Source organism: Acinonyx jubatus, chromosome D2 (genome assembly GCF_027475565.1).
Source record: "Acinonyx jubatus isolate Ajub_Pintada_27869175 chromosome D2, VMU_Ajub_asm_v1.0, whole genome shotgun sequence".
Classification (NCBI taxonomy): Eukaryota; Metazoa; Chordata; class Mammalia; order Carnivora; family Felidae; genus Acinonyx; species Acinonyx jubatus.
In genome coordinates, this window is record NC_069393.1 from 31,737,693 (window position 1) to 31,761,698 (window position 24,006).

Sequence of the window (24,006 nt, forward strand, 5' to 3'; positions counted from 1 at the left end):
AAAGAGAAAGCATGACATGGCCTTGTTGGCAACAGATTTAAAGGTCTTATTTACATACAGGTCACCATCTAGGAATCCTTGAACAGGACTCGCCAAAGCTATATTCCCTCTAATCGTGCCTCAACTGTTAACTAGTTGTCAAGAAAGAATTTGTAGTTAGTAATGGAAATTTCGTGTACTCCTTTAAATTTCTATGTATTTCGGGGCGCCTGGGTGGCTCAGTCGGTTAAGCGGCCGACTTCAGCTCAGGTCACGATCTCGCGGTCCATGAGTTCGAGCCCCGCGTCAGGCTCTGGGCTGATGGCTCGGAGCCTGGAGCCTGCTTCCGATTCTGTGTCTCCCTCTCTCTCTGCCCCTCCCCCATTCATGCTCTGTCTCTCTCTGTCTCAAAAATAAATAAAACGTTAAAAAAACTTTTTTTAAATAAAAAATAAATTTCTATGTATTTCTTATTTGTCAAAGCCTAGACCCCTTTCTTAGCTCCAATTCCTGATCTGAAATGTCACCGAGTACCTGATGTGATGCATTTTTATGCAAAGGCATGCGATTTGGTTCTGTCTCCCAGGTGCTTACCATCTAGTTAGGGAGACAGGGTGTGAATCAGAAGAGAGAAACATGGATGACACGGGTGTGTTGACCTCGTGAAAAGTTACTGACTTACTCTGTGATCTAGGTACTTTTCTGTAGTATGTCCTGCTTCAATGAAAAAGTTTACCGAAGACAACAAAGGTGGCAAAGGTTAAGTGTGAGAGGGGAGGTACAGGCAATCAGTAAATGCATCAAGGCAAGAAAACAATGGACGCCGAGGTTGGGCACCTAGGACAGCCATCTAGAGGAGACCGGAACTGAGCTGGGGCTTGCAGCAAGTATAAGACTCAGAAAACAGAAGGAGGAGATTAGCATGAAGGCAGAAATGGGCATGGGCAGCAGGGTCAAGCAGACCAGGTTAGGTGTTTGGAGGGTCCCTGAAAAATCATAGTGAGAAAGACTAAGTCGAGAGACATAGGACGGTGAATCACATTAAGGGACCCTGAGGGTCTGGTTCAGAAGTCAGACTCCATTCTAGATGGTGGGGAACCACTGAAGGTCTCTGAGCAGGTTGGTGGCCCAACATGAAACCCTGTTTTAGGGAAATTGATCTGGGTGTGGTACACTGTGCCGAATGGATGAGGGAACAAGACAAAGTAAAGGAAACCAGGGCAGCAGCTCAGTCATGACAGAGATTAGTAGTTGCATGACTGGAAAGACTGGAGCAGAGATACTCTGCTCTGAATGAAACACAGAAAAGACTCAGTGACTTTCTGGAGATGGGGGAGTCAGGAAAAGGACATAAGAAAAATCCTGGATGACAGAGTAAATATGAGGGTACCATGGACAGTAACAGAGCATTTCTGAGAGGGGGCTATCTTATGGGGAAAAACAAAAATTTCAGGTCTGTTTACACACTCATGGCCGTTTCTTTGGTAACATGTGTCCCAAGCCCCACTCCAACCTTAAGTTTTCCCGTTTTGCTCGGAGTATATATGTATTCACAACATGAAATCTGTAGCACAGTTAAATGGAAGCATATCACCCTTAAAAACTTTACAACTGTCTATTGTTTTAGTGACTAGTAGTTCTTTATACAGTAGAGAAGTAAACCCTTTTGTCTATGGTATGAATTGCAAATATATCCTCCTTCCTTTGTCATTTGTCTTTTGACTTCCCTTATGGTGGTTTTTACCAGGTCCATTTAAATTTTTATGAACTCAAATGTATTGTAACAGGAGATTCTTTTTTTTTTTAAAGTAGGCTTCAGGCCCAATGTGGAGCCCAACACGGGGCTTGAACTCATAACCCTGAACTGATCAAGACCTGAACTGAGATCAAGAGTTGGATGCTTAACCAACTGAGCCACCCAGGTGCCCCCAAAATAGGAGATTTTTTTAACAAAGTTACCAATGCCGGTATTATTAAATGTCTATTAAAAAATCAGAGTGAACAGTACATATGTATTGACAACACTAATAAAATAAAGATTGTTACTGGCCAACTTACTGGGCAAGTATGTGTGCCAGGCATTATGCTTTGGGCTTCATGAGGCCATCTGACTGGATCCTCAAAACCCCAAGGAGCAGATACTAATTATTAGTTCCCATGTTATAGCTGAACTTGAAGTTTAAAAGGCTTAAGTAACTTGCCCACAGGTACATGGCCAGTAAAGGGTGCAAAAGTGAGATTCATAAAGCTGGAAAAGAAAAAGAAAGGCAAATGGAGATGTAAGCCTAGGCAGCCTAACTTCTGGAACCTGGGCTCCTGTACCCCTGCACCCCCAGCCCCTTTCTGTGGGTGGTGCCCCTTCCAACACCCCAGCTCAAGCCCCAGTGAGGGCACCCCAGCCAGTCACGCTGAGGTGACTGAAATGAGCACATTCTTTCACCTGCTACTCCTACTTTCCTTGCCACCTTTGTATCCGGAACCTGCTGTGGGATTGCTCTAGTTCAGCTGGAAGAATTCTACTGGAATTCTGGATGAACATAAGCACAAGTGGCTCTATTTAATTAGGTACCTGAGACAGGAAAGAGGAAAGAGCTTAAACTCAAAAAAATTCTCTCTAGCCTAAAGTAGTTCAGGAAGAGCAAAGCAGTCTATTGTTTGGGAAATAAAAGACCTAACAGGAAAAATTTAAATTAAAAAAGAATCATGTTGAGGTATTTAAATCATGCTGAGTTTTTTCTCCTCACTGTTGTTTTATAACAACTCCCTTGGGAATTTTGAAACCTAAGCCACTTTCTTTCTGAAAACATCTCTGACACACACTCACACAGAGCCCTGTTGTGCTGGAAGCCAGCATTTTAAAAAAAGCATGCTGTACAGGAACATAACGATAAACAGCTACACAAAACTACAAATATTTGATAAGGAAATAAAATTAGAATTTAAGACTTCAAACATTCGTGACACTATTTGTAATTAATAAGTACCAAACTGGACAATTTAAGAAGAAAAACGTAAATCTAAGTAAGTATAAATACAACATTTGAAAACTGTTGTGCACGCAGCTGCTATCCTTCACCGAATACTCCCAGTATCTTTAGAAAAGTGAACAAACCTTTCCTTTCACCAAGTAAAGACAGAAGTGTGGATTATCAAGATGAAACATTTTTGCTCTGTTAAAAAATAAACAAATAAAAGCAGGCCCCAAATGGAGTCACCTATGCTAAGCCCGACGCCAGCAAAGACTTAATAACTAACCTCACTACAGTTTCAGCCTCTCCCAGGAATGTGACCTTTCACCAATCTGGAATTACCTGGTAAGTACTGGCGAGGTCATCTGCCTGACAGACCCCTGCCTTCACCCTAAAGGAAGGTGACCTTGCCTGAAACAAACCATTCTTTGCTAGAAACTGCTTTTTCGCACCCAACTCCCTTCTTCCAATAAAAGCCTTCCATTTTGTACGTCTCCTTGGAGCTCCTTTTTATCTGCAAGGATGGGATGCTGCCGGATTCATGAATCATTTAATAAAGTCAATCAGATCTTTAAATGTACTCAGTTGAATTTTGTTTTTTTAATAGGTCAAAGCCAAGGCTTCCATGACAGATAAAATCCAACCATCCTGCTTTCCTCTGTTCACATGATCTGTGAAGCCTATCATTTCTTAGTTTGTACATGTTTGTTTCCTAGAGAGAACACAGAGAGAATTATTGATTTCTAGTAATGTCGTGGTATACACTGAAAGAAAACAAACAGCAAGATTTAAAGGCTAACTGTGGTCATTTTTCCTTGCATTCCTTTCAGACCTACTTCTCCCTTCCTAGGACCTGTGACACAACCACGAAAGACCAGAAATAACTCCATGTGTGACTAGGCTGCAAGATGAGACTAAAAGTCTCAGACACAGGTGGGAAGAGGGTGGAAAGGGGCCTTCTATCTGTGACCTCAAGCCACAGAACTGAATGAACGGCCGATCCTCAACAGCACAACGACAAATCTGTTGGGGACCTCTGCCCAACTGGCTTCCCAAATGAGGCTTGTTCCCTCTCTTCCATCTTAGACAGAGTAGTGGCCTCCTCTCCCCAAAGATCTCTCTTTTACGGAAATCCAATTCTTGTGCTGAGAGGCCCCAGGGAACTATATGCTGTCCAACATGACTACACTGTGAGGAAATTCAGTTTTGAAGTCCAAAATAAAGATCCAACGTATAGAAGTCCTGTGAAATGTATACTCATTCCTGGTAGATGTGAGTTAAACTAACCCTTAGAACATAAAGAAAGTAGTGCAACAGAAAATAAGTACTGGTGTTCAGTTAATGCAAGTATGTAGAAGGATGTGCTGGGTCCCATTTCTCCAGAAGAAGGGATGTTTCCTATTGTTTTCATGTATAGCAATCAGACTTTTGAGACCCAAAGTAAACAGCAACGTCAAGAGCATGATACTCTGAGGTTTTCCCCAGTGTTTTTCTTCCATAACCTGTTTTACCAAGTTCTACTTTTTTACAATTACCCCGTTTTCAGATAAGAGTAACAGTAATAACACTATTTTGTACTTAGTAACAATGCTTACCCACCTGCCTCCCTAGCAGGGAGGATGGTATGAGCATGAATGGAAGATAGTCTGACAAGCACTTGGGGTTCTGTAGGAAGGCAATCCCAGCATGAAGCCTTGCTGTGGTTAAATCACACCTTTCCTCTAAGGATCTAAAGGTATCTCAAGAAGCCCAGCTCGTTAACCCTTCAAAAAATTGCTGTGATGTAAACCAGAGCGGAGCTTTATTAGCTCCATTTAAAAGAAAGGAACCAGATAGGCCAGAACCACTAACACTGGGATATAAATTTAAGAGACCCCAGGACCAGGCCCAGAACACGGGCCAGTAGAAGGCCACACCCACAAGCCAGTGTGTTTTGAGGGCCACGGTTCGAATAACAAATCTGTGCCAAAGAATGCCAAGTGGAGAGGTGCCATCCTTGGGCTCCGTGCGTGAATCAGACTGCAAAGAAAGTGTTCACGTGGCTCTGTGGCCAAGAATGAGAAACAAATGATGTGAAAAACGATCAGCACGGCCCCTGGCAGATCCTCTCTGAAGAGCAACAGAACGAATAACGGTATATGTCAGAAATGCTCTTCATGAAATTGGCCTGCACGTCTAAGAGGAAGGCTTTAGGTTGTAGACAGAAAGTAATGGGCACCGGACCGAAAATGTAATAGGTCTGAAGAATATCGCAGGCTCTGCATAGGTCACAGTACTAATCTCACTTAGAATTAGGATCACAAATAAAGGTTTCTTCCCCACAAATAAGCTTTATTTCAAAGTTTTGTTAAAATTTCCCTCACCTAAGGAAAAAAAAAAGATTCTGGATCTCTGCCCAGGTAGCATGCAATTCAAATTCTCAAGCCTTTCGGTACTTTACATTTTTCTTCTGGCTACATGCGACATTACTTCTGAAGCAAGTAAATGTGGGAGAGAGGAGACAAGAAGGAAAACGGAGATCCAATGCATCCAGGGGTCAAAAAAAAAAAAAAGCCTCCCATCTACTTTTAAAATACTCATAAAGACTGTACTCCTATGGATTCTTCCTAAATATCACAAAAGAACACAACCGAGCCTATTCATACTAAGCCTTGTTCCTCTACACACAGACAAAACACAAATTGGTCTGAAAACCAGAGATAGAAACTTCTTTTCTACTGAGAGAGAGGTCAAAATGGTTCTTAGGGCAGACTAATGCTTTCCTGTCAATGACCACATAGCCACTCTTTCCCCCAATTTCTCCATCTTTAAACAGCGACAATGCTTTACAAGGATGTGCTGCACTACAGCAAGATCAATTATGAGATGGAATTTTGAGCTCTGATTACGATCATCACTCACTGACTATAACCATTAATCCATCATCATAGGAACCAAAGAGCAGAGATTCCTTTAAAGAAAAAAATGAAAAGGTTTAGTAGGAACTGTGACAACTTACAGCCTCTGCAGTCATCATCTGGTCTCACAGGGCTGTAGTATTTTTAAAGACTGGAATAGGGACACTGCCTTCAGAATAAACAGACTGGAATAGGAACACCTACTTCAGAATAAAAGACAGGGTGGCCGGCAGGTACTTATTTTCCTAGAATCATCTCCAAATACAGCCCTAACTCTGCCCAAAATGCCACTTTTAATGTCTGAAACCACAAACTGCAGTGCATCAAGTGGTGAGAGGGCCAATAATAATAGCTAATAATAGCCAATACAGAGAGGACATACTGTACTTCCAGAAGGCCTGGGACACCGCAGCCCCAGGGAGCAAGGTGAAGGCCAGTCTGTGGGAGGAGGTCCCGATAACATCAGTGCCTGCATCAGGACCGCGGCAAGAAGGCTGTGAATCAGTGGAGTAGCTCTTCTACCATCGGCACGTCACTCCTGCTTCTGCACACATCCGTTAAAGGGGCACCAAGAGCCGGCACGTCACCAGAGCACTAGTCCCATCTCCAGTGACCGAAAGGGCTCCTTACATGGAATGGGAATGTGAACGTGAACGTGAACGTGAGAGTCCTTCGTTCACTCTGCTCTCCCGGACCACCTGCCTGTCTTAGCCGCAGTGAGCATGAGGGATGTTAACAGCATGACCCGAGGAGGCACCAGGCAGAAGCCAGCCAGACACAGCCAGGGAATAAAGGCTTCAAAACCTCCCTCAAATCATCACTCAGGGTTGCACTTTTGGATGTTTGGCCTGAGCCTCACTGCTGACATAAGGGTTATCAAGTTTAGTTTAAGACTCTGCTGGTAAGGCCAAATGACCTATTAGAGAGTGAATTAAAACAGCTACACACAAACAGGATGCCAGGCAGTTCTGCTGAGCACCTCAATACTCAAAATGCCAAGGGACTTCCCCTCCCTGCCGGGCTGTTCAATTTTAAAAAGCAGCAGGAAAAAAATGTGGGGTGGAGGTAGAAGGAAGGAAGAGGGAGGAGGCCATGCTGCCAGGGCTGCAGAGTTGGGACCAACCCTGCACGCAAAAGCACGCTCTGCCCTGGTTCCACAGCAGCAGGTAGAATTACCATCAGAGATGGGCAGCTGGGAGTTCGTTCGGCTACAAAATCTATCCCAGAGAAGGCGTTGCCTCAGGGCATGGATATTACTGCCTCAGCAGGGCAAAACTGCCGCTGGTGGCTCCTGGCTAGCAGAGGCTCTTCCAGGCCCCCGGGAGGTGGCTTTTCAGAACGAATGTAGCTAATATTTCTGCAGATAAATTCTTGCCCTCAGAAGAAGGCCTCTTCACGGTCACTCAAATATCTCACCTCTCTTATTTTCAGTTTGGTAATCATCCCTCAGATATTATTTGTAATTATCCCTCAAACAAACAAATGCAACAGAAGTGTTTGATCTCTGTATTATATATCAGACAGGAGGTGCAAGTCGGCAGAAAGAAATCCCTGAAAGGGAGCACAGGGGACAGCAGCAGAGATGGTTTCTTCTTGGCCTGCGTGTCTCTAGGCAAGTGGCCTTAGGGAGGCTGGGCATAAAGGGGCTGACTCCTGTGCCGAGCAACACATACAGAAAAAGAACAACGTGAGAGGGGAGAAAACAAGGTCATCAGGCTCCGTCCACTCTGTTCCAACTTTTCCAACGTGAGAGCAGCATCCAGAAGCTGAGCGAATCAGATGGCCTTCAGCAACATCAGACGGTGGCAAGAGTATAAATATGTACAAATAACAGTTGTCCAAATAATAGCTGAGGTTGTAGTGGTTCCCAGGAAGATGAGACAGAGGTTGCCACATGTTATCCTGGATTTTCAACTAAGTCATCTTATTACACAGGGAGGCATGAAATACTTCGTCCTCTGGCAGAACCACAGCCCCAGCAGCACCAATGCGGCATTATGTATTATGACACACACTTAGTTGTCCATAACTCAGTTCAGACAGCCTCCTTCCCCTCTGCAAAGGGCTATACCTCAAATAAGCAAAAGGCCTCGGAAGCCCTGCCACACTTTAGGAGTTAGGAAAACAAGACCTCTATAATTTAAGAAAATGGTGTCAATGTTTTAATCCACAACTGAGAGGGTCAACTCTGAATTGGTGTTTTGGCTGATTTACATCCTGTGTTTTCACTTTTAACTTGTAATAACGCTCACATTTGAGCATGAATTGGAAAACTATTTCATCCTTGGGATATGGGAAAAAGGACATTGTTTCTTAATTAGTCATCAACTTAATATGTTTCCTGGCATAGTGGACTTCACTCTTGTTTCTTTGATCTGTTCGCACCAGTGTCCTTTAACATTTGGAATAACACTTAGGTATTGTTGGCACCAAGCCACCCAATCTAACATGGTCTTTAAACAATAGGCTGCTCCAGAGAAGACAGTGCCCTGTCACCATCTCTGGGTACAGATCTATATTTGGCTACTGGCTTGTCTACACTGTAGGTAAAAACACAATGGAGTATATATACGCACTGGGACATTATTCATTCTTAAAAAGAAATAAAATCCTGATACATGCTACAACATTGAGGAAGCCTGAAGACATGTAACTGAAATAAGCCAGAAACCTGAGCCTGGGTGGCTCAGTCAGTTGTGTGTCCGACTCTGGCTCAGGTCATGATCTTGCGGTTTGTGAGTTCAAGCCCCGCATCGGGCTCTGTGCTGACAGCTGAGAGCCTGGAGTCTGCTTCGGACTGTGTTTCCCTCTCTCTCTGTCCCTCCCTTGCTCATGCTTTCTCTTTCTCTCTCTCTCTCTGTCAAAAATAAATAAACATTAAAAAAAAAAGCCAGAAACAAAAGGGCAAAATATGGTATGATTCCTCTTATATGAGACACCTACAGTAATCAAATCCATAGAGCCAGAAAGTAGAATGGTGGGTACCAGGGAAAGAGGGGAGGAGAAGATGAGTACTTCCTGTTTAGTAGGTACAGAGTTTCAACTGGGATGATAAAAAAGTTCTGGAGATGGATGGTAGTGGTGGTTGCACCATGTGAATTGCACTTAATGCCACTAAATTATACACTAAAATTGGTTAAAATGGGAAATCTCCTATCATGTATGTTGTACCACAACTTAAAAAAACCACAACGGGACACTTGGGTCACTTAGCCAGTTAAGCATCCAACTTCGGCTCAGGTCACGATCTCTCAGTTCATGAGTTCAAGCTCCACCTCAGGCTTGCTGCTGTCAGCACAGAGCCCACTTCGGATCCTCTGTCTCCCTCTCTCTCTGCCCCTCCCCAGTTTGTGCTCTCTCTCAAAAAAAATAAATAAACATTAAAAAAAAAAAAACCAACTACAATGGACCCCAAATGAACTATAACACAACTAAGTTTGTGATATATACCCCAAGTGATATGACTGGATCCCTAGAAATGAGTATATAAAAGAGATTACTATTTCCCACAACGAAAACAAGCACCCTGTTCAAAGAGTTCACAGGAATGTAATTGGAGGGACAAAAGACAATTATTTATTCTCCCTCCCCCAATACACCGAGCGTCTAGCTTAGTGTTTTATATTTAGTAGGTATTCAAGAAGATATTTTCTACTGTCATTGTCTTTGCCAAACCATGGCCTAGATCTTGTCATTGTGCAGTTAGACCCTTCCAAACCCATCATTCCCTGACTGAGCCAAGACAACACATACAAGTATTCCAGCACCAGTGCAAAGATGAATAACCAATAAGCATAAATTCAAGAGAGTGAAATACCATGTACGAACAGACAGCAACAGACCAGAGAAGGTGCATTTTTCTAGAATGGATGTTGGCTTTGTCGAAAATCAGCCAAATGCTTCTCTTCCAGTTTCATTTCAATGATGGTTTCACCTCACTGACAATCTTGTCTTTGCTTGCCCCCATTAATGATTTAAGACTTCGCTTTCTAAGCAAAGTGATACATAAACAAAGGCAGAGGAAAAGTTATGGTAAAATACTACTTAGGACAAGACATTGTCCCAAAATATGCATCTTCCCCATCCCCTGGCTCCCACCCCAACCCAACAGCCTAAAATAAGACTATGTAAAACTAAACTAAAGCATTCCAAATTGCACTTTTCTTTTACCTCTGATGCCTGAAAAAACTGTCCCATCACCTGTCAGAAGTATTTCATTTCTTTTCAAGTACAGTATGTTATTTCTATTACTAGTAAAATATGAAAAAGCCTCTAATGATTTCCTGCAATCTCCCATTTTCATGAGTTTTGTTTTCAACCGTCAAGAACAGGAGCACCTGGGTGGCTCAGTCAGTTAAGCCTCTGACTCTTGATCTTGGCTCAGGTCATAATCTCACACGTCAGTGAGTTCGAGCCCTACATTGGGCTCTGCACTAATGGCCCAGAGCCTGCTTGGGATTGTGTCTCTCCTTCTCTCTGCCCCTCCCCTGCTTGTGCTCTCTCTCTAAAAATAAATAAATGTTAAAAAAAAAATGAATGAAGGCAGAGCCATAGTTTATCACTAACTGCAAAATAATAGTGGCTGTATTTTGGCAAGATGTCTTGTCCCAGGCTTGTTCTTAAACCCCAATTTTTCTGATATTCATGCTAATTATAAAATCAGCACAATTTACTTACAAGTGCAATGCACTTTATTTTTCATTCAATAATTTTTATTAAAATATTCTGTAATAAGGCATAAATAAAACTGTTAAAGAAATCATTGTTTGTCTTTCAAGTTAATGAATGTATACCACAGAGAAATATAAAATTAGTTTTGGATGTATTCTGAAATAAAAGGAGGTTAAATGTAAATTCAAGTTTATTATGATCTGTATCAGCTGAATCTTGCTATATGGAGTACTAAAGTTGCTAAAGTACTAAAGTTTCAAATTTAATTGAAAAATGAACTTCACTTATTAACAGAAGATTATGAGTATGAGCTATAGGTATATTTAATTTGGGACTCTCTTTTTCTTGAATTTAGTAAACTCATTTTTTTAAGTGTTTATTTTTGAGAGAGAGAGAGAGAGAGAGAGAGAAAGAATGAGAATGAGCAGGGGAAGGGCAGAGAGAGAGGGATACAGAGGATCTGAAGCAGGCTCCACGCTGAAAGCAGTGAGCCCCATGTGGGGCTTGAACTTACGAATCGAGAGATCATGACTTGAGCCAAAGTTGGATGCTCAACTGACTGAGACACACAGATGCCCCTAGGAAACTCATTTTAAAAAAGAAACAAACATTTGTTAGAAAATATTCAAGTAGATAGAAATTCAATAGGATTGACTGTTAACTAAATATGACATAGTTAGTATATCTTGAGGGTCTATTAAATATGAGCATCACATCTAATCATAAAGCAGGAAGTTGTGTTGGGTGGAATAAAAGAAAATTAAACTCAACTCTAACCATGTAGGTGTCAGCAAAGTTTTTCCATAAAAGGCAAGGTGCCCATATGGTGTCCGTCACAACTACTCAACTCTGGCACTGTGGCACAAAAGCAGTCAGTGCATAAACAAATGAGGATGGCTGTGTTCCAATAGAAATTTTATTTATGGACCCTGACATCTGAATTTTATATTATTTTTACATGTCCTCAAGTATTGCTCTTCTTCTGATTTTTTTTTCAACCGTTAAAAAATATAAAAAACATTCACAGTTTGAGGGCCACGTGCAAAACAGGTGGCAGGACATATTTGGCCCTCGGACTGCAGTTTGCTGGCCCCTGCTCTGAGCGTTTACAATCTCATGTATGGGGTAAAACTATCTCCTTCGGCAAACAAAAACTCTTTTTCGTCTCCTCTTCTAAAATCTGATTCCTGTAAAAAAAAACAGTTTTAGTCAGTCCAGAAAAGCTTCCTGAGTGGTTGCCAGGGACAGGAACATTGCTCAACACTGGGAGCACATGACAGGTCTCTGCACAATCAAAGTAAGGAGAGGGGGAAGAGCGTCATCAACCATTAGGGAGGATGTACTATCTGTATGTGAAGAATGAGTAGAATTTGCACAAAACAAGAATGCAGTTAAGAGAAAAACAGAGATAAGGACAAAACCTTAGAAGGTAGCCCTACAAGGCAGTGAATGTTTAAAAAAAAAAAAAAAAAAAGTAGATTCACTGGCACAGTAGACACCAGGAGAGCCAATTGCCACTGAAGCCAAGAGAAAAGAACATTTGAAGGAGAAAAGCGCTTAATACTCTCAATGTGGTTACTGGAAAAAAGTAAAAGTGGGTCAAGGCACTGAACAAATAGGGACTACTGGTGACCTTTACAGTGCTGTTTCAGTTCAACAATAGAGGTGAGAGATAGGTTTCAGGGAATTACATAGGGAATACTTTGAAAGGGATGACAGCAGGGAGAATGAAATGAAATGGAACTCTCATTTCTTAAAACAAAAGCATTCTAGGGGCGCCTGGATGGCTCGGTCGGTTAAGCGTCTGACTTCGGCTCAGGTCATGATCTCACGGTCTGTGGGTTCAGGCCCCGCGTCGGGCTCTGTGCTGACAGCTCAGAGCCTGGAGCCTGTTTCGGATTCTGTGTCTCCCTCTCTCTCTGCCCCTCCTCTGTTCACGCTCTGTCTCTCTCTCTCTCAAAAATAAATAAACGTTAAAAAAAAAAAAAATTAAAAAAAAAAACAAAAACAAAAGCATTCTAATGAAAGATGCCACTACCTTCCTAGTAGCTTGTTCTAATATGAAACATTCTAATCAGAAAATTGCTCCTTATGTTAAATTTTTATGCCCTTTGAAATCAAATGGCCCAATTTTTGCAGTAAGATCAACAATAAAAGCTGCATCTATTCTAAACACTGAAACAAAACACAGCTAAGATTTCAACTCTTCTCGAAGGTGGTTATTAAAAATACAGCAAATGGCTAGTGTCCTATTCCCCTCCTATGTGCACGTCTGTCTTTCCTACATTTAGAAATTTTTATTCTGACAGTTTCAGAGCAAAGTTATAAGAATAATAAAAAGAATTCCTGGATACCTTTTATCCTCCTTTTTTTTTTTAATCATCTACTTTAAGAAAAGCATTCTTTAGCTGAATTTTCTGTTTTGTTTTTTTGTTCTTTGTAATGTAGCTGTTGCCAACAAATTTCAGTCATTCAGTTTAATAACTGCTGGGGCCCAAGTAGTTTAGTTAATTAAGGCTGTCCGTTTTGTTGTCCATGATGCAGTCATAGGTTGTAGGAAAGAAAAGTACAATATAAGCTCACTTCACAAAACTTCTGTTTGGAATTCACGTGTCTTTCATCAGCTCTGCTCCATTTGCACTCTTCTCTCTCCTGGGACTTGGGACTAGATGCACATTGGATCTTCTCGCTCTATCCTACAGGTCTCTTATCCTCTCAGCTCTAATTTTTACCTTTCCCTCTGTCCATGCAACGTTCTGGAGGATTTCTTCTGACCTTCCAGTTCACTGCATCTCTTTCTCTCTGTCTACGTTACTGCTGAGCTCCTGATTTCAATTACTGCATTTTCCAGCTCTAGCATTTCTATTTGGTTTAAAAAACTGCTACGTCACCTTGCTTTTGTAACAGTTCCCAATTACCTGATAACATTTTAAGCTTGACTTTTATTCCTTTGAACACAGGAAGCATAGTTGTTTTTAGTCTGAGTCTGATGACTCCAGCATGTCGTGTCTGAGTTTTGGATGTCTGTTTGCTTACAGAGAGTGGTCTCCTCAGATGCCTCGCTATCTCTGTGTACTGGCCATTTTGGGGGGGAAAGTTCCTTGGAGGGATGTTAGTAGGTGGAGGGTGATGAAACTGTCTTCCGGAGAGGATTTTTCTTTGCAACTCCCAAGTGCCTGGGGGCAACACCAGAGTAGAGTCTCCTGCATCCAAGTTCAAGAACAGTCTCTCTATTGTCTCCTTTTAGAATCTTTTTTTTTTTAACTTTTTTTTTTGTGTGTGTGAAGTGGGGAAGGGGCAGAGAGAGGGAGACAGAGGACCCGAAGCAGGCTCCACTCTGTGAGCACAGAGTCTGATGTGGGGCTCGAACTCGTGACTATGAGATCATGACCTGAGCTGAAATCAAGAGTCGGCCACCTAACGGACCGAGCCATCCAGGAGCTCCCTCCTTTTAGAATCTTAATTTTTGCACTGTTTGAGGATCCTCTGTGTCATATTTTCCCCCTCATATTTTCTCTCTCTTCACCTTTGCCATTTTCTTAACTCTATCTTCCAATCCTTAATTGAATATGTGTGTGTGTGTGTGTGTGTGTATAATTTCCACAGATTCTCTTATTCTCTAAATGACCTTTTCCACATCTTAACTTGACGAGTCAAATTCTTCAGAAAGTTGTATGTTTGCTCCTCTAACATGTTTCCTACTTCACATGATTATCACGAATAATGTGACTGTTTTCAATGCTATGGACAAAACTATTACAAACTATCTGTGTGTCCAAGAGAACTGAACTTAGTATCAATAGTGTATAAGCATAAATAGCTTAGAGAGGAAGTGATGTCTGTTTAGTGATTTTACTTACCTAAATAAGATTAAAATCTCAAGTCACAGAAAAAAAAAAAAAAAGTCAAGTCACAGAGACAGCAGTTAGTAAAAACACCACCATACTTACGGTGGTAATGAGAGAGAATAACTTTAGGCCACGTTCAATTTGCTGTTATTTATCCTGATATAATAGTGCAGTGGAACAAGTAGTGATAGACTCTCAAGGAAAGTCTTTCTGAAAGAGCAGTTTTGAAGAAAAAAATTCTAAACAGCCATGTGACTAAGAAGTAATTTTCAATCACAGTATATAATATGGCTGAATACTGAGCTGGATAATGAAAGACACAATGTTTTCTTCCTTAGAAATAATAGTTTCTAAATATTAGTCTTTCTTTGTAGTCATTAATATATGTAAAATTTAAGGACGTTCCTTAAGAACGTTCCATGCCCAGTCTACGGCCATACCACCCTGAACGTGCCCAATCTCGTCTGATCTCGGAAGCTAAGCAGGGTCGGGCCTGGTTAGTACTTGGATGGAAGAACGTTCCATGCCCAACGTGGGGCTCGAACTCATAACCCTGAGATTAAGAGTCGCATCATGCTCCACCAACTGAGCCAGCCGGGTGCCCCTTGTATCTTTTTTTTTTTAATTTCTACATAGTTCCCAGTCTCACATCTCTTCCCTAGAAAAAAACAAAAATGAATTCAACTTTTCAATAGTCTTCTAATACTTTGAAACAAAGTAATCATTCAAAACAAGAATGTTCACTGAGAGTGTTTAAGAATTTAATTGTGCATTTGTTACCTAAGGAGAAACTAAAGAGTTGGCCAGGGAAGGACATGGGGAATATGTTCTACTTTTTGACCTTGTTAGTAGTTACACTGTTCATGATTATTTGTTAAATGTATATGTATGTTTCATTCACTGTTCTATGTATATGTTTTACCAAAAAAAGATAAAATATTTTTAAACAGCTTCCTTAAGTAAATTAAATAAAGCTCTCATTTAAATTTATTTATTCTAACTGTCCTTTTTTAAAAAGAGGTTAAGGGACAGAGATGGAACAAAAGCAAAATGAACGGAATATTTGAGTTACTCTCATTTACACCTTTCAAGAAAAGCTTCAATGATGCTAAACAGATTTAAAACATATTTTCAAAAATAAAACCACTTTTCAAGTAAAATATTAAAAACCAATACGGCTATTTTTGAGAGAGAGAGAGAGAGAGAGGGAGAGAATGAATATGGGAAAAGAGAGAATCTTAAGCAGGCTCCATGCCCATCATGGAGACCTGATGGAGGGCTCGATCTCATGGTCTTGAGATCATGACCTGAGCTGAAATCAAGAGTTGGATGCTTAACCTCCTGAACCAATAGTTACTTTAATGGCACCAATTCCCTCTTTCTCTAAAGATTCCTATATATAAAATGGAAAGGCACAAATTCATCTCCTTTTTACTTGGTTTATATTTTCCAGGATTTTCAAGTGTCTGAAGAAATGGCACTGTGATGATGTCCTTTGATTCTGGACCTATAGAACTTTCTTTCTATTCTTTTCCAAATACTGTGTCAACTGTGCCTTTATTTGTATGGCATCACCTCCTCTACTAAGTACAACCTAGGTCTCTAATATCTCCTCCTCTTCACTGCAGTCAGAAGCTATGCTTTCGAACAGTTAATACTGTACTCCTGTTCAATCTGCTGAGAGCACAGTCTTGGAATAATGATTCTACTGCTTAATGTAGGTTCACAAGCCCCCCAAACAGACTACCATTAAGACCACTTCTCTCTCTGGGGCTGGCAGTTTCTGACTGTTCCCACTTGCGAGGGGGCAGTTATTTCTGGCAGTATAGTATGTCTTTAGGTCAGCATGATTTCTCCAATTACAAGTTTATCACTGCCTTATAGATAAACAAATAGCATCTTTGTTCCTATCTCTTAGATTAGAAATAGAAACTGTCTGAGGGGACATTACCCTGTGAATTTGGCCTTGGTCATCTTCATGAGTACATGCTCCTTTCAGAGCTATCTGTCCGTCTTCATAAAAACCCATCACAACTACATATGCTCCTTTTCTAATCTGAAAACCACAGGAGAATGATTCTTTTACTTGTCAGTTCTTTCAAAGTCCTTCTTCAGGTAAAATTCTTATTTTAGTTATGAATAACCCAATACTGGTCTATTACAGCTGCAACAACTCTCAAAAGAGCCGTACAAAAGAAAAATGTGGCTTCTACCTCCAGAAGACATTAAAGACTTTTTTCTTTCTTATTAAGGCACCCAGAACGCATAATATTACACCAGGCCAAAAGGACCAATTCCCTTCATGGAGGAGAAGAGCAGTTGGCTGTTACTTATTAAATTCTCAGAGCAACGTGCGATGGCTTGCTTTCTCCTTTTGTTTCTCTTTGAATAGTAGATGAAGCTGATTTTTTTCCAAGGCTGCTTCTCACCACCCGCATTCCTGATCCTTGACCTAAGCAGCTGTTAATATGCTACACACATATGCTTGGGCTCCTGAACCACCAATGCAGTTAATCTTTCGGTTTTCTCCACGTCAGTTCCTATCTTGTTAGTGAAATTGAAGTTTTTTTTCTTTCTAAATGTAATCATTTTATCTGATACAAAAACTACATATACAATTCACTGGTTTTTTGGAATCTTTTTTGTCCCCAAAGGTGTCGGGGCCCATGGGTTCTTATGTTCTAATTGAGAAAGGCATGTTCATTCATGGAAATTCCAAAAGGTGGGCTACCATAGCTACTTCTGCGTTTAGGGGTGGGTAATCATTGGAGGCCACATATTACCTTTATTCTCAAAGAAAAGTGAATTCCTTTGATTGAATATAGGTGAAATATTATATTTTCTGCAGCTAATGATTAGAAAGTAAAATATTAGTGTATCAAAAGACACTTTGTTCTAACTATCTGTGTTCAAAGGAACTTCTCCATACTCGTAACCCGCCCCCACCATTTTATATTATAATTGCCTATTAACAGTCTGTACCCCTCAAAGACAGGAAGCTCCTGGAAGACAGGGATTGTATCATAATGACTGTTTTATCTGCAGGGCACATGGTCTGGCAGATGGTATACAGCCAATAAGTATTTCTGCTGGTGTTGGTGTTACATTCAATTCAACGTCTAATTCTTAATTAGCCACAGTTTTAGACTAACTGGCATACACCACTGCCCCAACATTTATGAAACAACTTCTAATCAGACATTATTACAGTTCAAACAGATACGCCAAACTGCAAAAAACCTAATGATATCTACCCTAAACACTGAGCTTCTTTATGAGAGGCAGCAGAGACGATGTTAACTTGTGATTTGAATATTTTTGCTCTCATTTCAGACTCAGCTACTAACGATCGGTAACCTTTGGCCTGCCACTTTAATTATGTTGGATCTTGTGCCCTTAGAAATTAAAGTGGGAAACTGGATTAAGTAGTCTCTAAGTCCCTAGCTGAGCCCAGCTTTGAGACTGTGATGAGGCACCAACCAGTTAGGGTACTACTAACATAGCAAGCCCTTGTTAACACTAGAGGGAGCTGCACCCATGCCATCACTGGGGTGGATAGGAAGATTTCAAGGCAAAGCATCTTTAAATTGGAAGATGGACTTTTCAGAATGAGAGGAATTAAGTATTAGGTGAGACACCCATACTGTTCATACAGCCACTGCACAGGCTTTCTGCCATGACCTCCCTCTTGCTGATGTCAAAGTGCCTCACACTTGACTTTGATCAGCATACCTTCTGAGCTCTAATTCGGATTCCAAAAGAACCAAGACAGCTTGAGTCATTCCTACAGATTTCTTTCCCCATTCAGTCTACTATTCTTTCTTAATCAAACTAACAACAATGACAAAAAAAGCAAAATAACTAATGCTATTATTGGAAAAGGCCCAGAAAATGAGATAGAGGAAGAAAAAGATTCATATCACACTGAAGATGTGGCCTGGGAAAATCAGTAAATGGCTGCGGAATTCATTAGCAGCTTGCCACTCAAACCAAAGCTACCATAGCTACTTTGAAAACAAGAAAAGTACTCAGAAAGAGGAAAGATATCAAGGAAAGAAGGAATCGACACAGCTCTATAAACTGTAGAAGCCTGAATGCCTGCCTACGAGTGGATGCGGTCATTGCCTTATTGGGTTCTGTGGTATGAAGTCTGCAGGTGCTGAAGTGAGGCCATGAATTAGAGGTAACTGGATCACATTAGGCATCTGGCAAGAAAAGTGCCAAGTGACCAGATATGGCAATGGAGGATGAGGTGGGGAAGGAAAAAGAAAGAGCATTTTTAAAGCTAAAGTTTTTTCTGAAGTTATATACACAGACTCTCTTCCCAACTCTAAAAACCATCCAATGGCTTTGAAAATGTATGACCTAAACCCCTTACAGAACAAGTGAAATGAAGAATTAAAAACCTCTCCATTGTATCAATTTGTTTGTGTTTGCCCAGAGGCACAATGACATGTTAACCTGATAGAGAGGGTATAAATCATGGATATTACAGAATGTGGTCTGTAGGAGAAAGATAAATGCAATCCTGAAGAACCCTTTTTATGGGAATTTCATAGATTACTTTAACACTCAGGAAAGCAAAACCTCAACAGTCAGAGACAGACTGCCTACTTTTCAGACAGAGGCTATTCCTGAGTAAAAACAAATTACAAAACAACTTTAGAGAGCAGTGAGTGAAAAGTCTATTAGAACAAAATAATTCTTTTTCACTTAAAAAATGCAAACTCAGACCTCCAGAGGTAAAATACAAAGTAAAACTCACCACATTAAAATCAACTTATTGTTATGGGTCCAAGTAGTTTAGATACTTGTTTCTTAAATCATCAATTTCAAGTACTCTAATAAGAGACATCACAGCCTCGACAGATTCAAAAAGATTTCCCTTTTCCTTTAGGACATTAGTTTTTTTTTTGTTTTTTTTTTTTTTTTAGCCAGCCTTTCAATCAATGATCCTTATGGGAAGCATGAGAAAAATGTACTTTACTGTTAAAAGGAGAACAACTTGTTTTCCTCTCTTATTTTAGGATACATGCCAAAGAATTTCCAATTCACCTGCTATGTACTGACCTTTAAAATGTTTCGGCCATCAAATGATTCTCTTTCCTTGAAGATGTATTTGCCATCCGCTGTGTAGAGATTGTACCTGCCTTCAGCTGTAAATATTTCAAAGACAATATTAGAAAAGAAGCTTGGGTTATATACGTTTGTTTTCTTTTGGGTTTCTACAGGTATAGCTAGCAAAATGTATTACCTGGAAAGTGGTACAGTGGGAGGGAAAAGCAGCAGGCTGAGTCAAGAGGCCCGGGGTCCAGTCTCAGCTCTGTTATCAACTCCATACACATTTATTCATTCAACACTGTCCAAGCACTCGAGGTAGGTTATGTATGTCATTAGCCATAGTCTTTTTTTTTTTTTAATTGAACTATAGTTGACATCAGTGTTGTATTCACTTCAGGTGTACAACACAGTGACTCAACAATTCTATACATTACTCAGCGTTCACCGTGGTAAGTCTAGTCACTATGTGCCATACGCCATCTGTCATACAACATTATTACAATATTATTGACTATATTCCTTCCCCATGTTGTACTTTTCATCTCTGTAAATTATTATTTTTTTAATATTTATTTTTGAGAGAGAGACAGCGCAAGAAGGAGAGGGGCAGAGAGAGAGGGAGACACAGACAAGTATCCAAAACAGGCTCCAGGCTCTGAGCTGTCAGCACAGAGCCCGATGTGGGGCTCAAACCCACAAACCGTGAGATCGTGACCTGAGCCGAAGTTGAACGCTTAACAGACTGAGCCACCCAGGTGCCCCTATTTTATAACCAGAAATTTGTACCTCTTAATCTTCTTCACCTATTTTGCCCACCCCACCTCTCATCAAACCCTCTGGCAACCACTGGTTTGTTCTCTATAGTTATTAGTCGGCTTCTGTTTTTTGTTTGTTTTTTAGATTCCACATATAAGTAAAATCATTGTGGTATTTGTCTTTCTCTGTCTGATTTATTTCACTTTGCATAATACCCTCTAGGTCCATGTATGTTGTCACAAATGGCAAGAATTCATTCTTTTTTATGGCTGAGTCATATTCTGTTGTATATGTATATACAAGTAGACACACACACCCCCCCACATCTTCTTTATCCATTCTAAAAAAAGATAAGAAATAACAAGTGTTGGCAAGGACATGAGGAAAAGGGAACCCTCATGCACTGTTGGTGGGAATGTAAACTTGGAGCAAAAGGATGAAGGTTCCTTAAAAAATTAAAAATAGAAGTACCAAACAATCCAGTAATTCCACTTTTGGGTATTTACCCAAAGAAAACGAAAACACTAATTCAAAGATATATACACCCCTATGTTTATTGCAACATTATTTACAATAGCCAAGATATGGAAGCAGTTAAAATGTCCATCAATAGATGAATGGATAAAAAAGATGTGGGGTGTGTGTGTGTGTGTGTGTGTGTGCTTGTGTGTATAAAATGAACCATATTCTTAAGCAAATTATGTCTCTTCTATGGACCTCAGTTCATTTACACAGTTACGGGTTAAGATTAGGTATCTCCAAAGGTTCCTTGAAGTCTAAAAGCCCAAGATTTTGTGTAAGCTGCATGCCTTTTAAAATATGTAAAAAAAAAAAAAAAAAAAAACCATACCAAAACTCACACATTAAGTAGTCAAAAGTGCTGGCAACGCTGATTTGGGTTGCAACCAACATGATGTGGGTTGATTTAAGGAAACCCCACCCCTGCAAATGAGAAAGCCCCCTTCAGTTCAAAGGTATCTTTACAGACATTCTACACAGAAATGCAGCAAATCTATGACCTTAGCCTCATCAAAGCTATGCTCTAACTCCTTGTGTTAATTTAGCATGCTTATTCCGAAGGACGTCCTTGAAATATGGCAGGAAGAGGATTTCAAAGGAAAGGGATGACAAGTAAGAAAGAGTGAAACACCTGATTCCTATCCCCTTTTCAAGTAAAAATTCATCATACAGAAGAATCCAAGGTATAGAAAATTCAAAGCATCCTTCAGAATTATTTAACCCTCAGAATATTTTCTAAGATATTTACCCTTTCCTGCCTACTAACAGACACTCAAAAGTATTTGTATTGCCACTTTTGAATATGCTCTTTTATTGTATACAGCTATGGAAACTACCAAGTCAGAACTGGTAAAATATGTCCAGAGCGCTAACTCCACGTGCATAATATAAGTTAGCTAGCCCACTGGAATTACACTCTGTTAACTTCTAACGACAAAGTATTCACTTAATCAAAGATCAATGACAGGTTCAAAATCTGTAAGTAGCACTAGCCATCAGGGAAATGCAAATCAAAACTAAAATGAGATACCACCTCACATCAAAAATGACACCAATAATCAAAAAGATAGATAGTAACAAGTCTCAGCAAAGAAGGAGAGAAACTGGAACCTTCACACACTGCTGGTAGGAATGTAAAATGGTGCAGACACTTTGGAAAACAGTCTGGCAGCTCCTCAAAAAGTTAAACACTGGTTTACCATATGACCCGAAATTTCACTCTTAAGTATATACCCAAAAGAAGCGAAAATATATGTCCACACAAAAACTTGTATGAAAATGTTCACAGCGGCATTAATCCTAATAGTCAAAAAGAAGAAACAATATAAATGTCCGTCAACTGAGAAATGGATAAATAAGATGTGGTACATCCATATAGTGGATGATTATTTGGCAATAAAAAGGGAATGAGGCATAATACATGTTATCACATGGATGAATCCTGTATGCATTATGCTAAGTGAAAGAAGCCAGTCACAAAGGATCATATATTGCATGATTCTATTTATACAAAATATCCAGAGAAAAGGCGAATTTATAGGACAGAAAGTGACTGATGGTGTGTAGGACTGAAAGGTTAAGGAGTCACACCGCTAATGGGGTTTCATTTTGGAGTGATGAAAAGTGTTCTAAAATTGATTGTGGTAAAGGCTGCGTAACTCTGACTATACTAAAAATCACTGGATTATATGCTTTCAATGAGTGAATCATACAGTATGTGAATTTATCTCAATGAAAGTGTTATATTCAAACTATCTCTAAGTAAGAAAGGATAACTATACCGTGAACACAGAACATTTTCTTACATGAAGCTCTGGTGCTAACTGAATATAAATCTGGATCCACACAATTTAGAAGATACAGGTTCCTGCATAATTCAACTCTTACATGTCAAAAGGTTAGTTAATAATGGAGCATGGTAAGAGCTCCAAAGAAAGATTTAAGGACTAGGACATTTGCAGAACGTACTACTGATGGTATTAAATGTCTCATAAAATACCGTCTGTACCTGCACAGTCCAAATCAGTAGCCACCAGCCATATGTGATTAATTTAATTAATTAAAAGTAATTAAAATGAAAAGTTGACTTTCTCAGTCTCACTAGCCACCTCCAAGTGCTCAATAACTACATGTGGATGGTGGCTACCATACTGGACATTATAGATACAGAATATTTCTATCATCATAGGAAGTACTATTGGATGGTGCTGGATACAATGTATCTTCTGAACCAACGAATCTATTGTATACTCTAGAGCTCTAAAATTCTGTCTTTACATAGTGATGTTAAGATGTACATCACATCAGACGATCTGTGTTTCCAAACTTAAAGCTGACCATCCAGAAGAAAATAAATATTAAAAACTCCTTTAAATGTTTGCTCTGGACAAGATACATACATTTATAAATATGAAGTATTCCAGAAATTTTTTTCCTGAAATTCTACATATTCTTCTGCAATACTATTATCCAAATGAAAGACACGCATTCCATCAGAACAAGAGCAAGCATAGAGCTTTGGATTCTATGAACTACCCAAATAAGAGTCTATAGGCTTTGACTGAGTCATTTGAGCCATTTTTGATCTCAGTGTTCCCAAAGGTAAAATAGTGATTTATTTAGAAAAACCTTAAATAAAATAGGATCTAACATCACAAAATGCTAGAACTGAAAACTAGCCAGCTACATATCTCTTAGTCCTACAATGGCTCTAACCAAATGGGCTTAATATTAAATGACTTCCACTTGGGATCTTTGGTATATATCTGAGATAAAGAAAAGATGCACAGATGACCTTGAACAATGGGGATAAGGGACAACAACCCCCATGCTGTTGAAAATTCATGTGTAACTCTTGACTCCCCTAAAACTAAATTACCATTGTTGACTAAAAGCCTTACTGATAATATAACCAATACATATTTTGTATATTATGTGTATTATATACTGTATTCTTATAATAAAGAAAAAAGAAAATATTAAGAAAATCATAAGGAACAGGAAATACATTTATAGTATATACTGTATTTATAGAAAGAATTCCGTGTGTAAGTGAGACCCACACAGTTTAAACCATGTTGTTCAAGGATCAACTGTACTTTGACAAAAAATGGGACACACAAACTTCCTAAAGTATAAATCTACAAATAGTTTATGGGGTCAAGTCCTGATGGAGATCTCCTCTTCCAACCTAGACTTTCTAAAACCAAGGTCAGGGTCCTAAGCAAAGGAAATAAAACCCATTTCAAATACTTGAATTTGTGGTTCCTGATCAGATAGATGCTGAATGTGCTAGAAAAGCTTTCA

The 24,006-nt window shown here is 39.8% G+C and overlaps 1 protein-coding gene across 9 annotated transcripts in view; it reads right to left on the reverse strand.

Moving 5' to 3' along the window:
* Positions 1-24,006, reverse strand: part of ASCC1 (activating signal cointegrator 1 complex subunit 1) — a 114,131-nt gene that overhangs the window by 11,972 nt on the left and 78,153 nt on the right. For 3 of the 9 annotated variants that reach the window (XM_053207374.1, XM_027062228.2, XM_027062232.2), the window contains exons 9-10: positions 19,435-19,520; positions 439-3,660 (exon numbers count right to left, since the gene is read on the reverse strand). The exons of 2 other annotated variants lie outside the window; for them this stretch is intronic. In XM_053207374.1, the coding sequence (XP_053063349.1) occupies positions 3,520-3,660; positions 19,435-19,520 (227 nt within the window). In that variant the 3' untranslated portion in view covers positions 439-3,519. Of the gene's footprint in view, positions 1-438; positions 3,661-11,035; positions 11,704-19,434; positions 19,521-24,006 lie in introns of those variants that run through there. 4 more of the 9 variants (XM_053207375.1, XM_015063401.3, XM_053207378.1 and 1 more) reach the window with 2 other exon arrangements.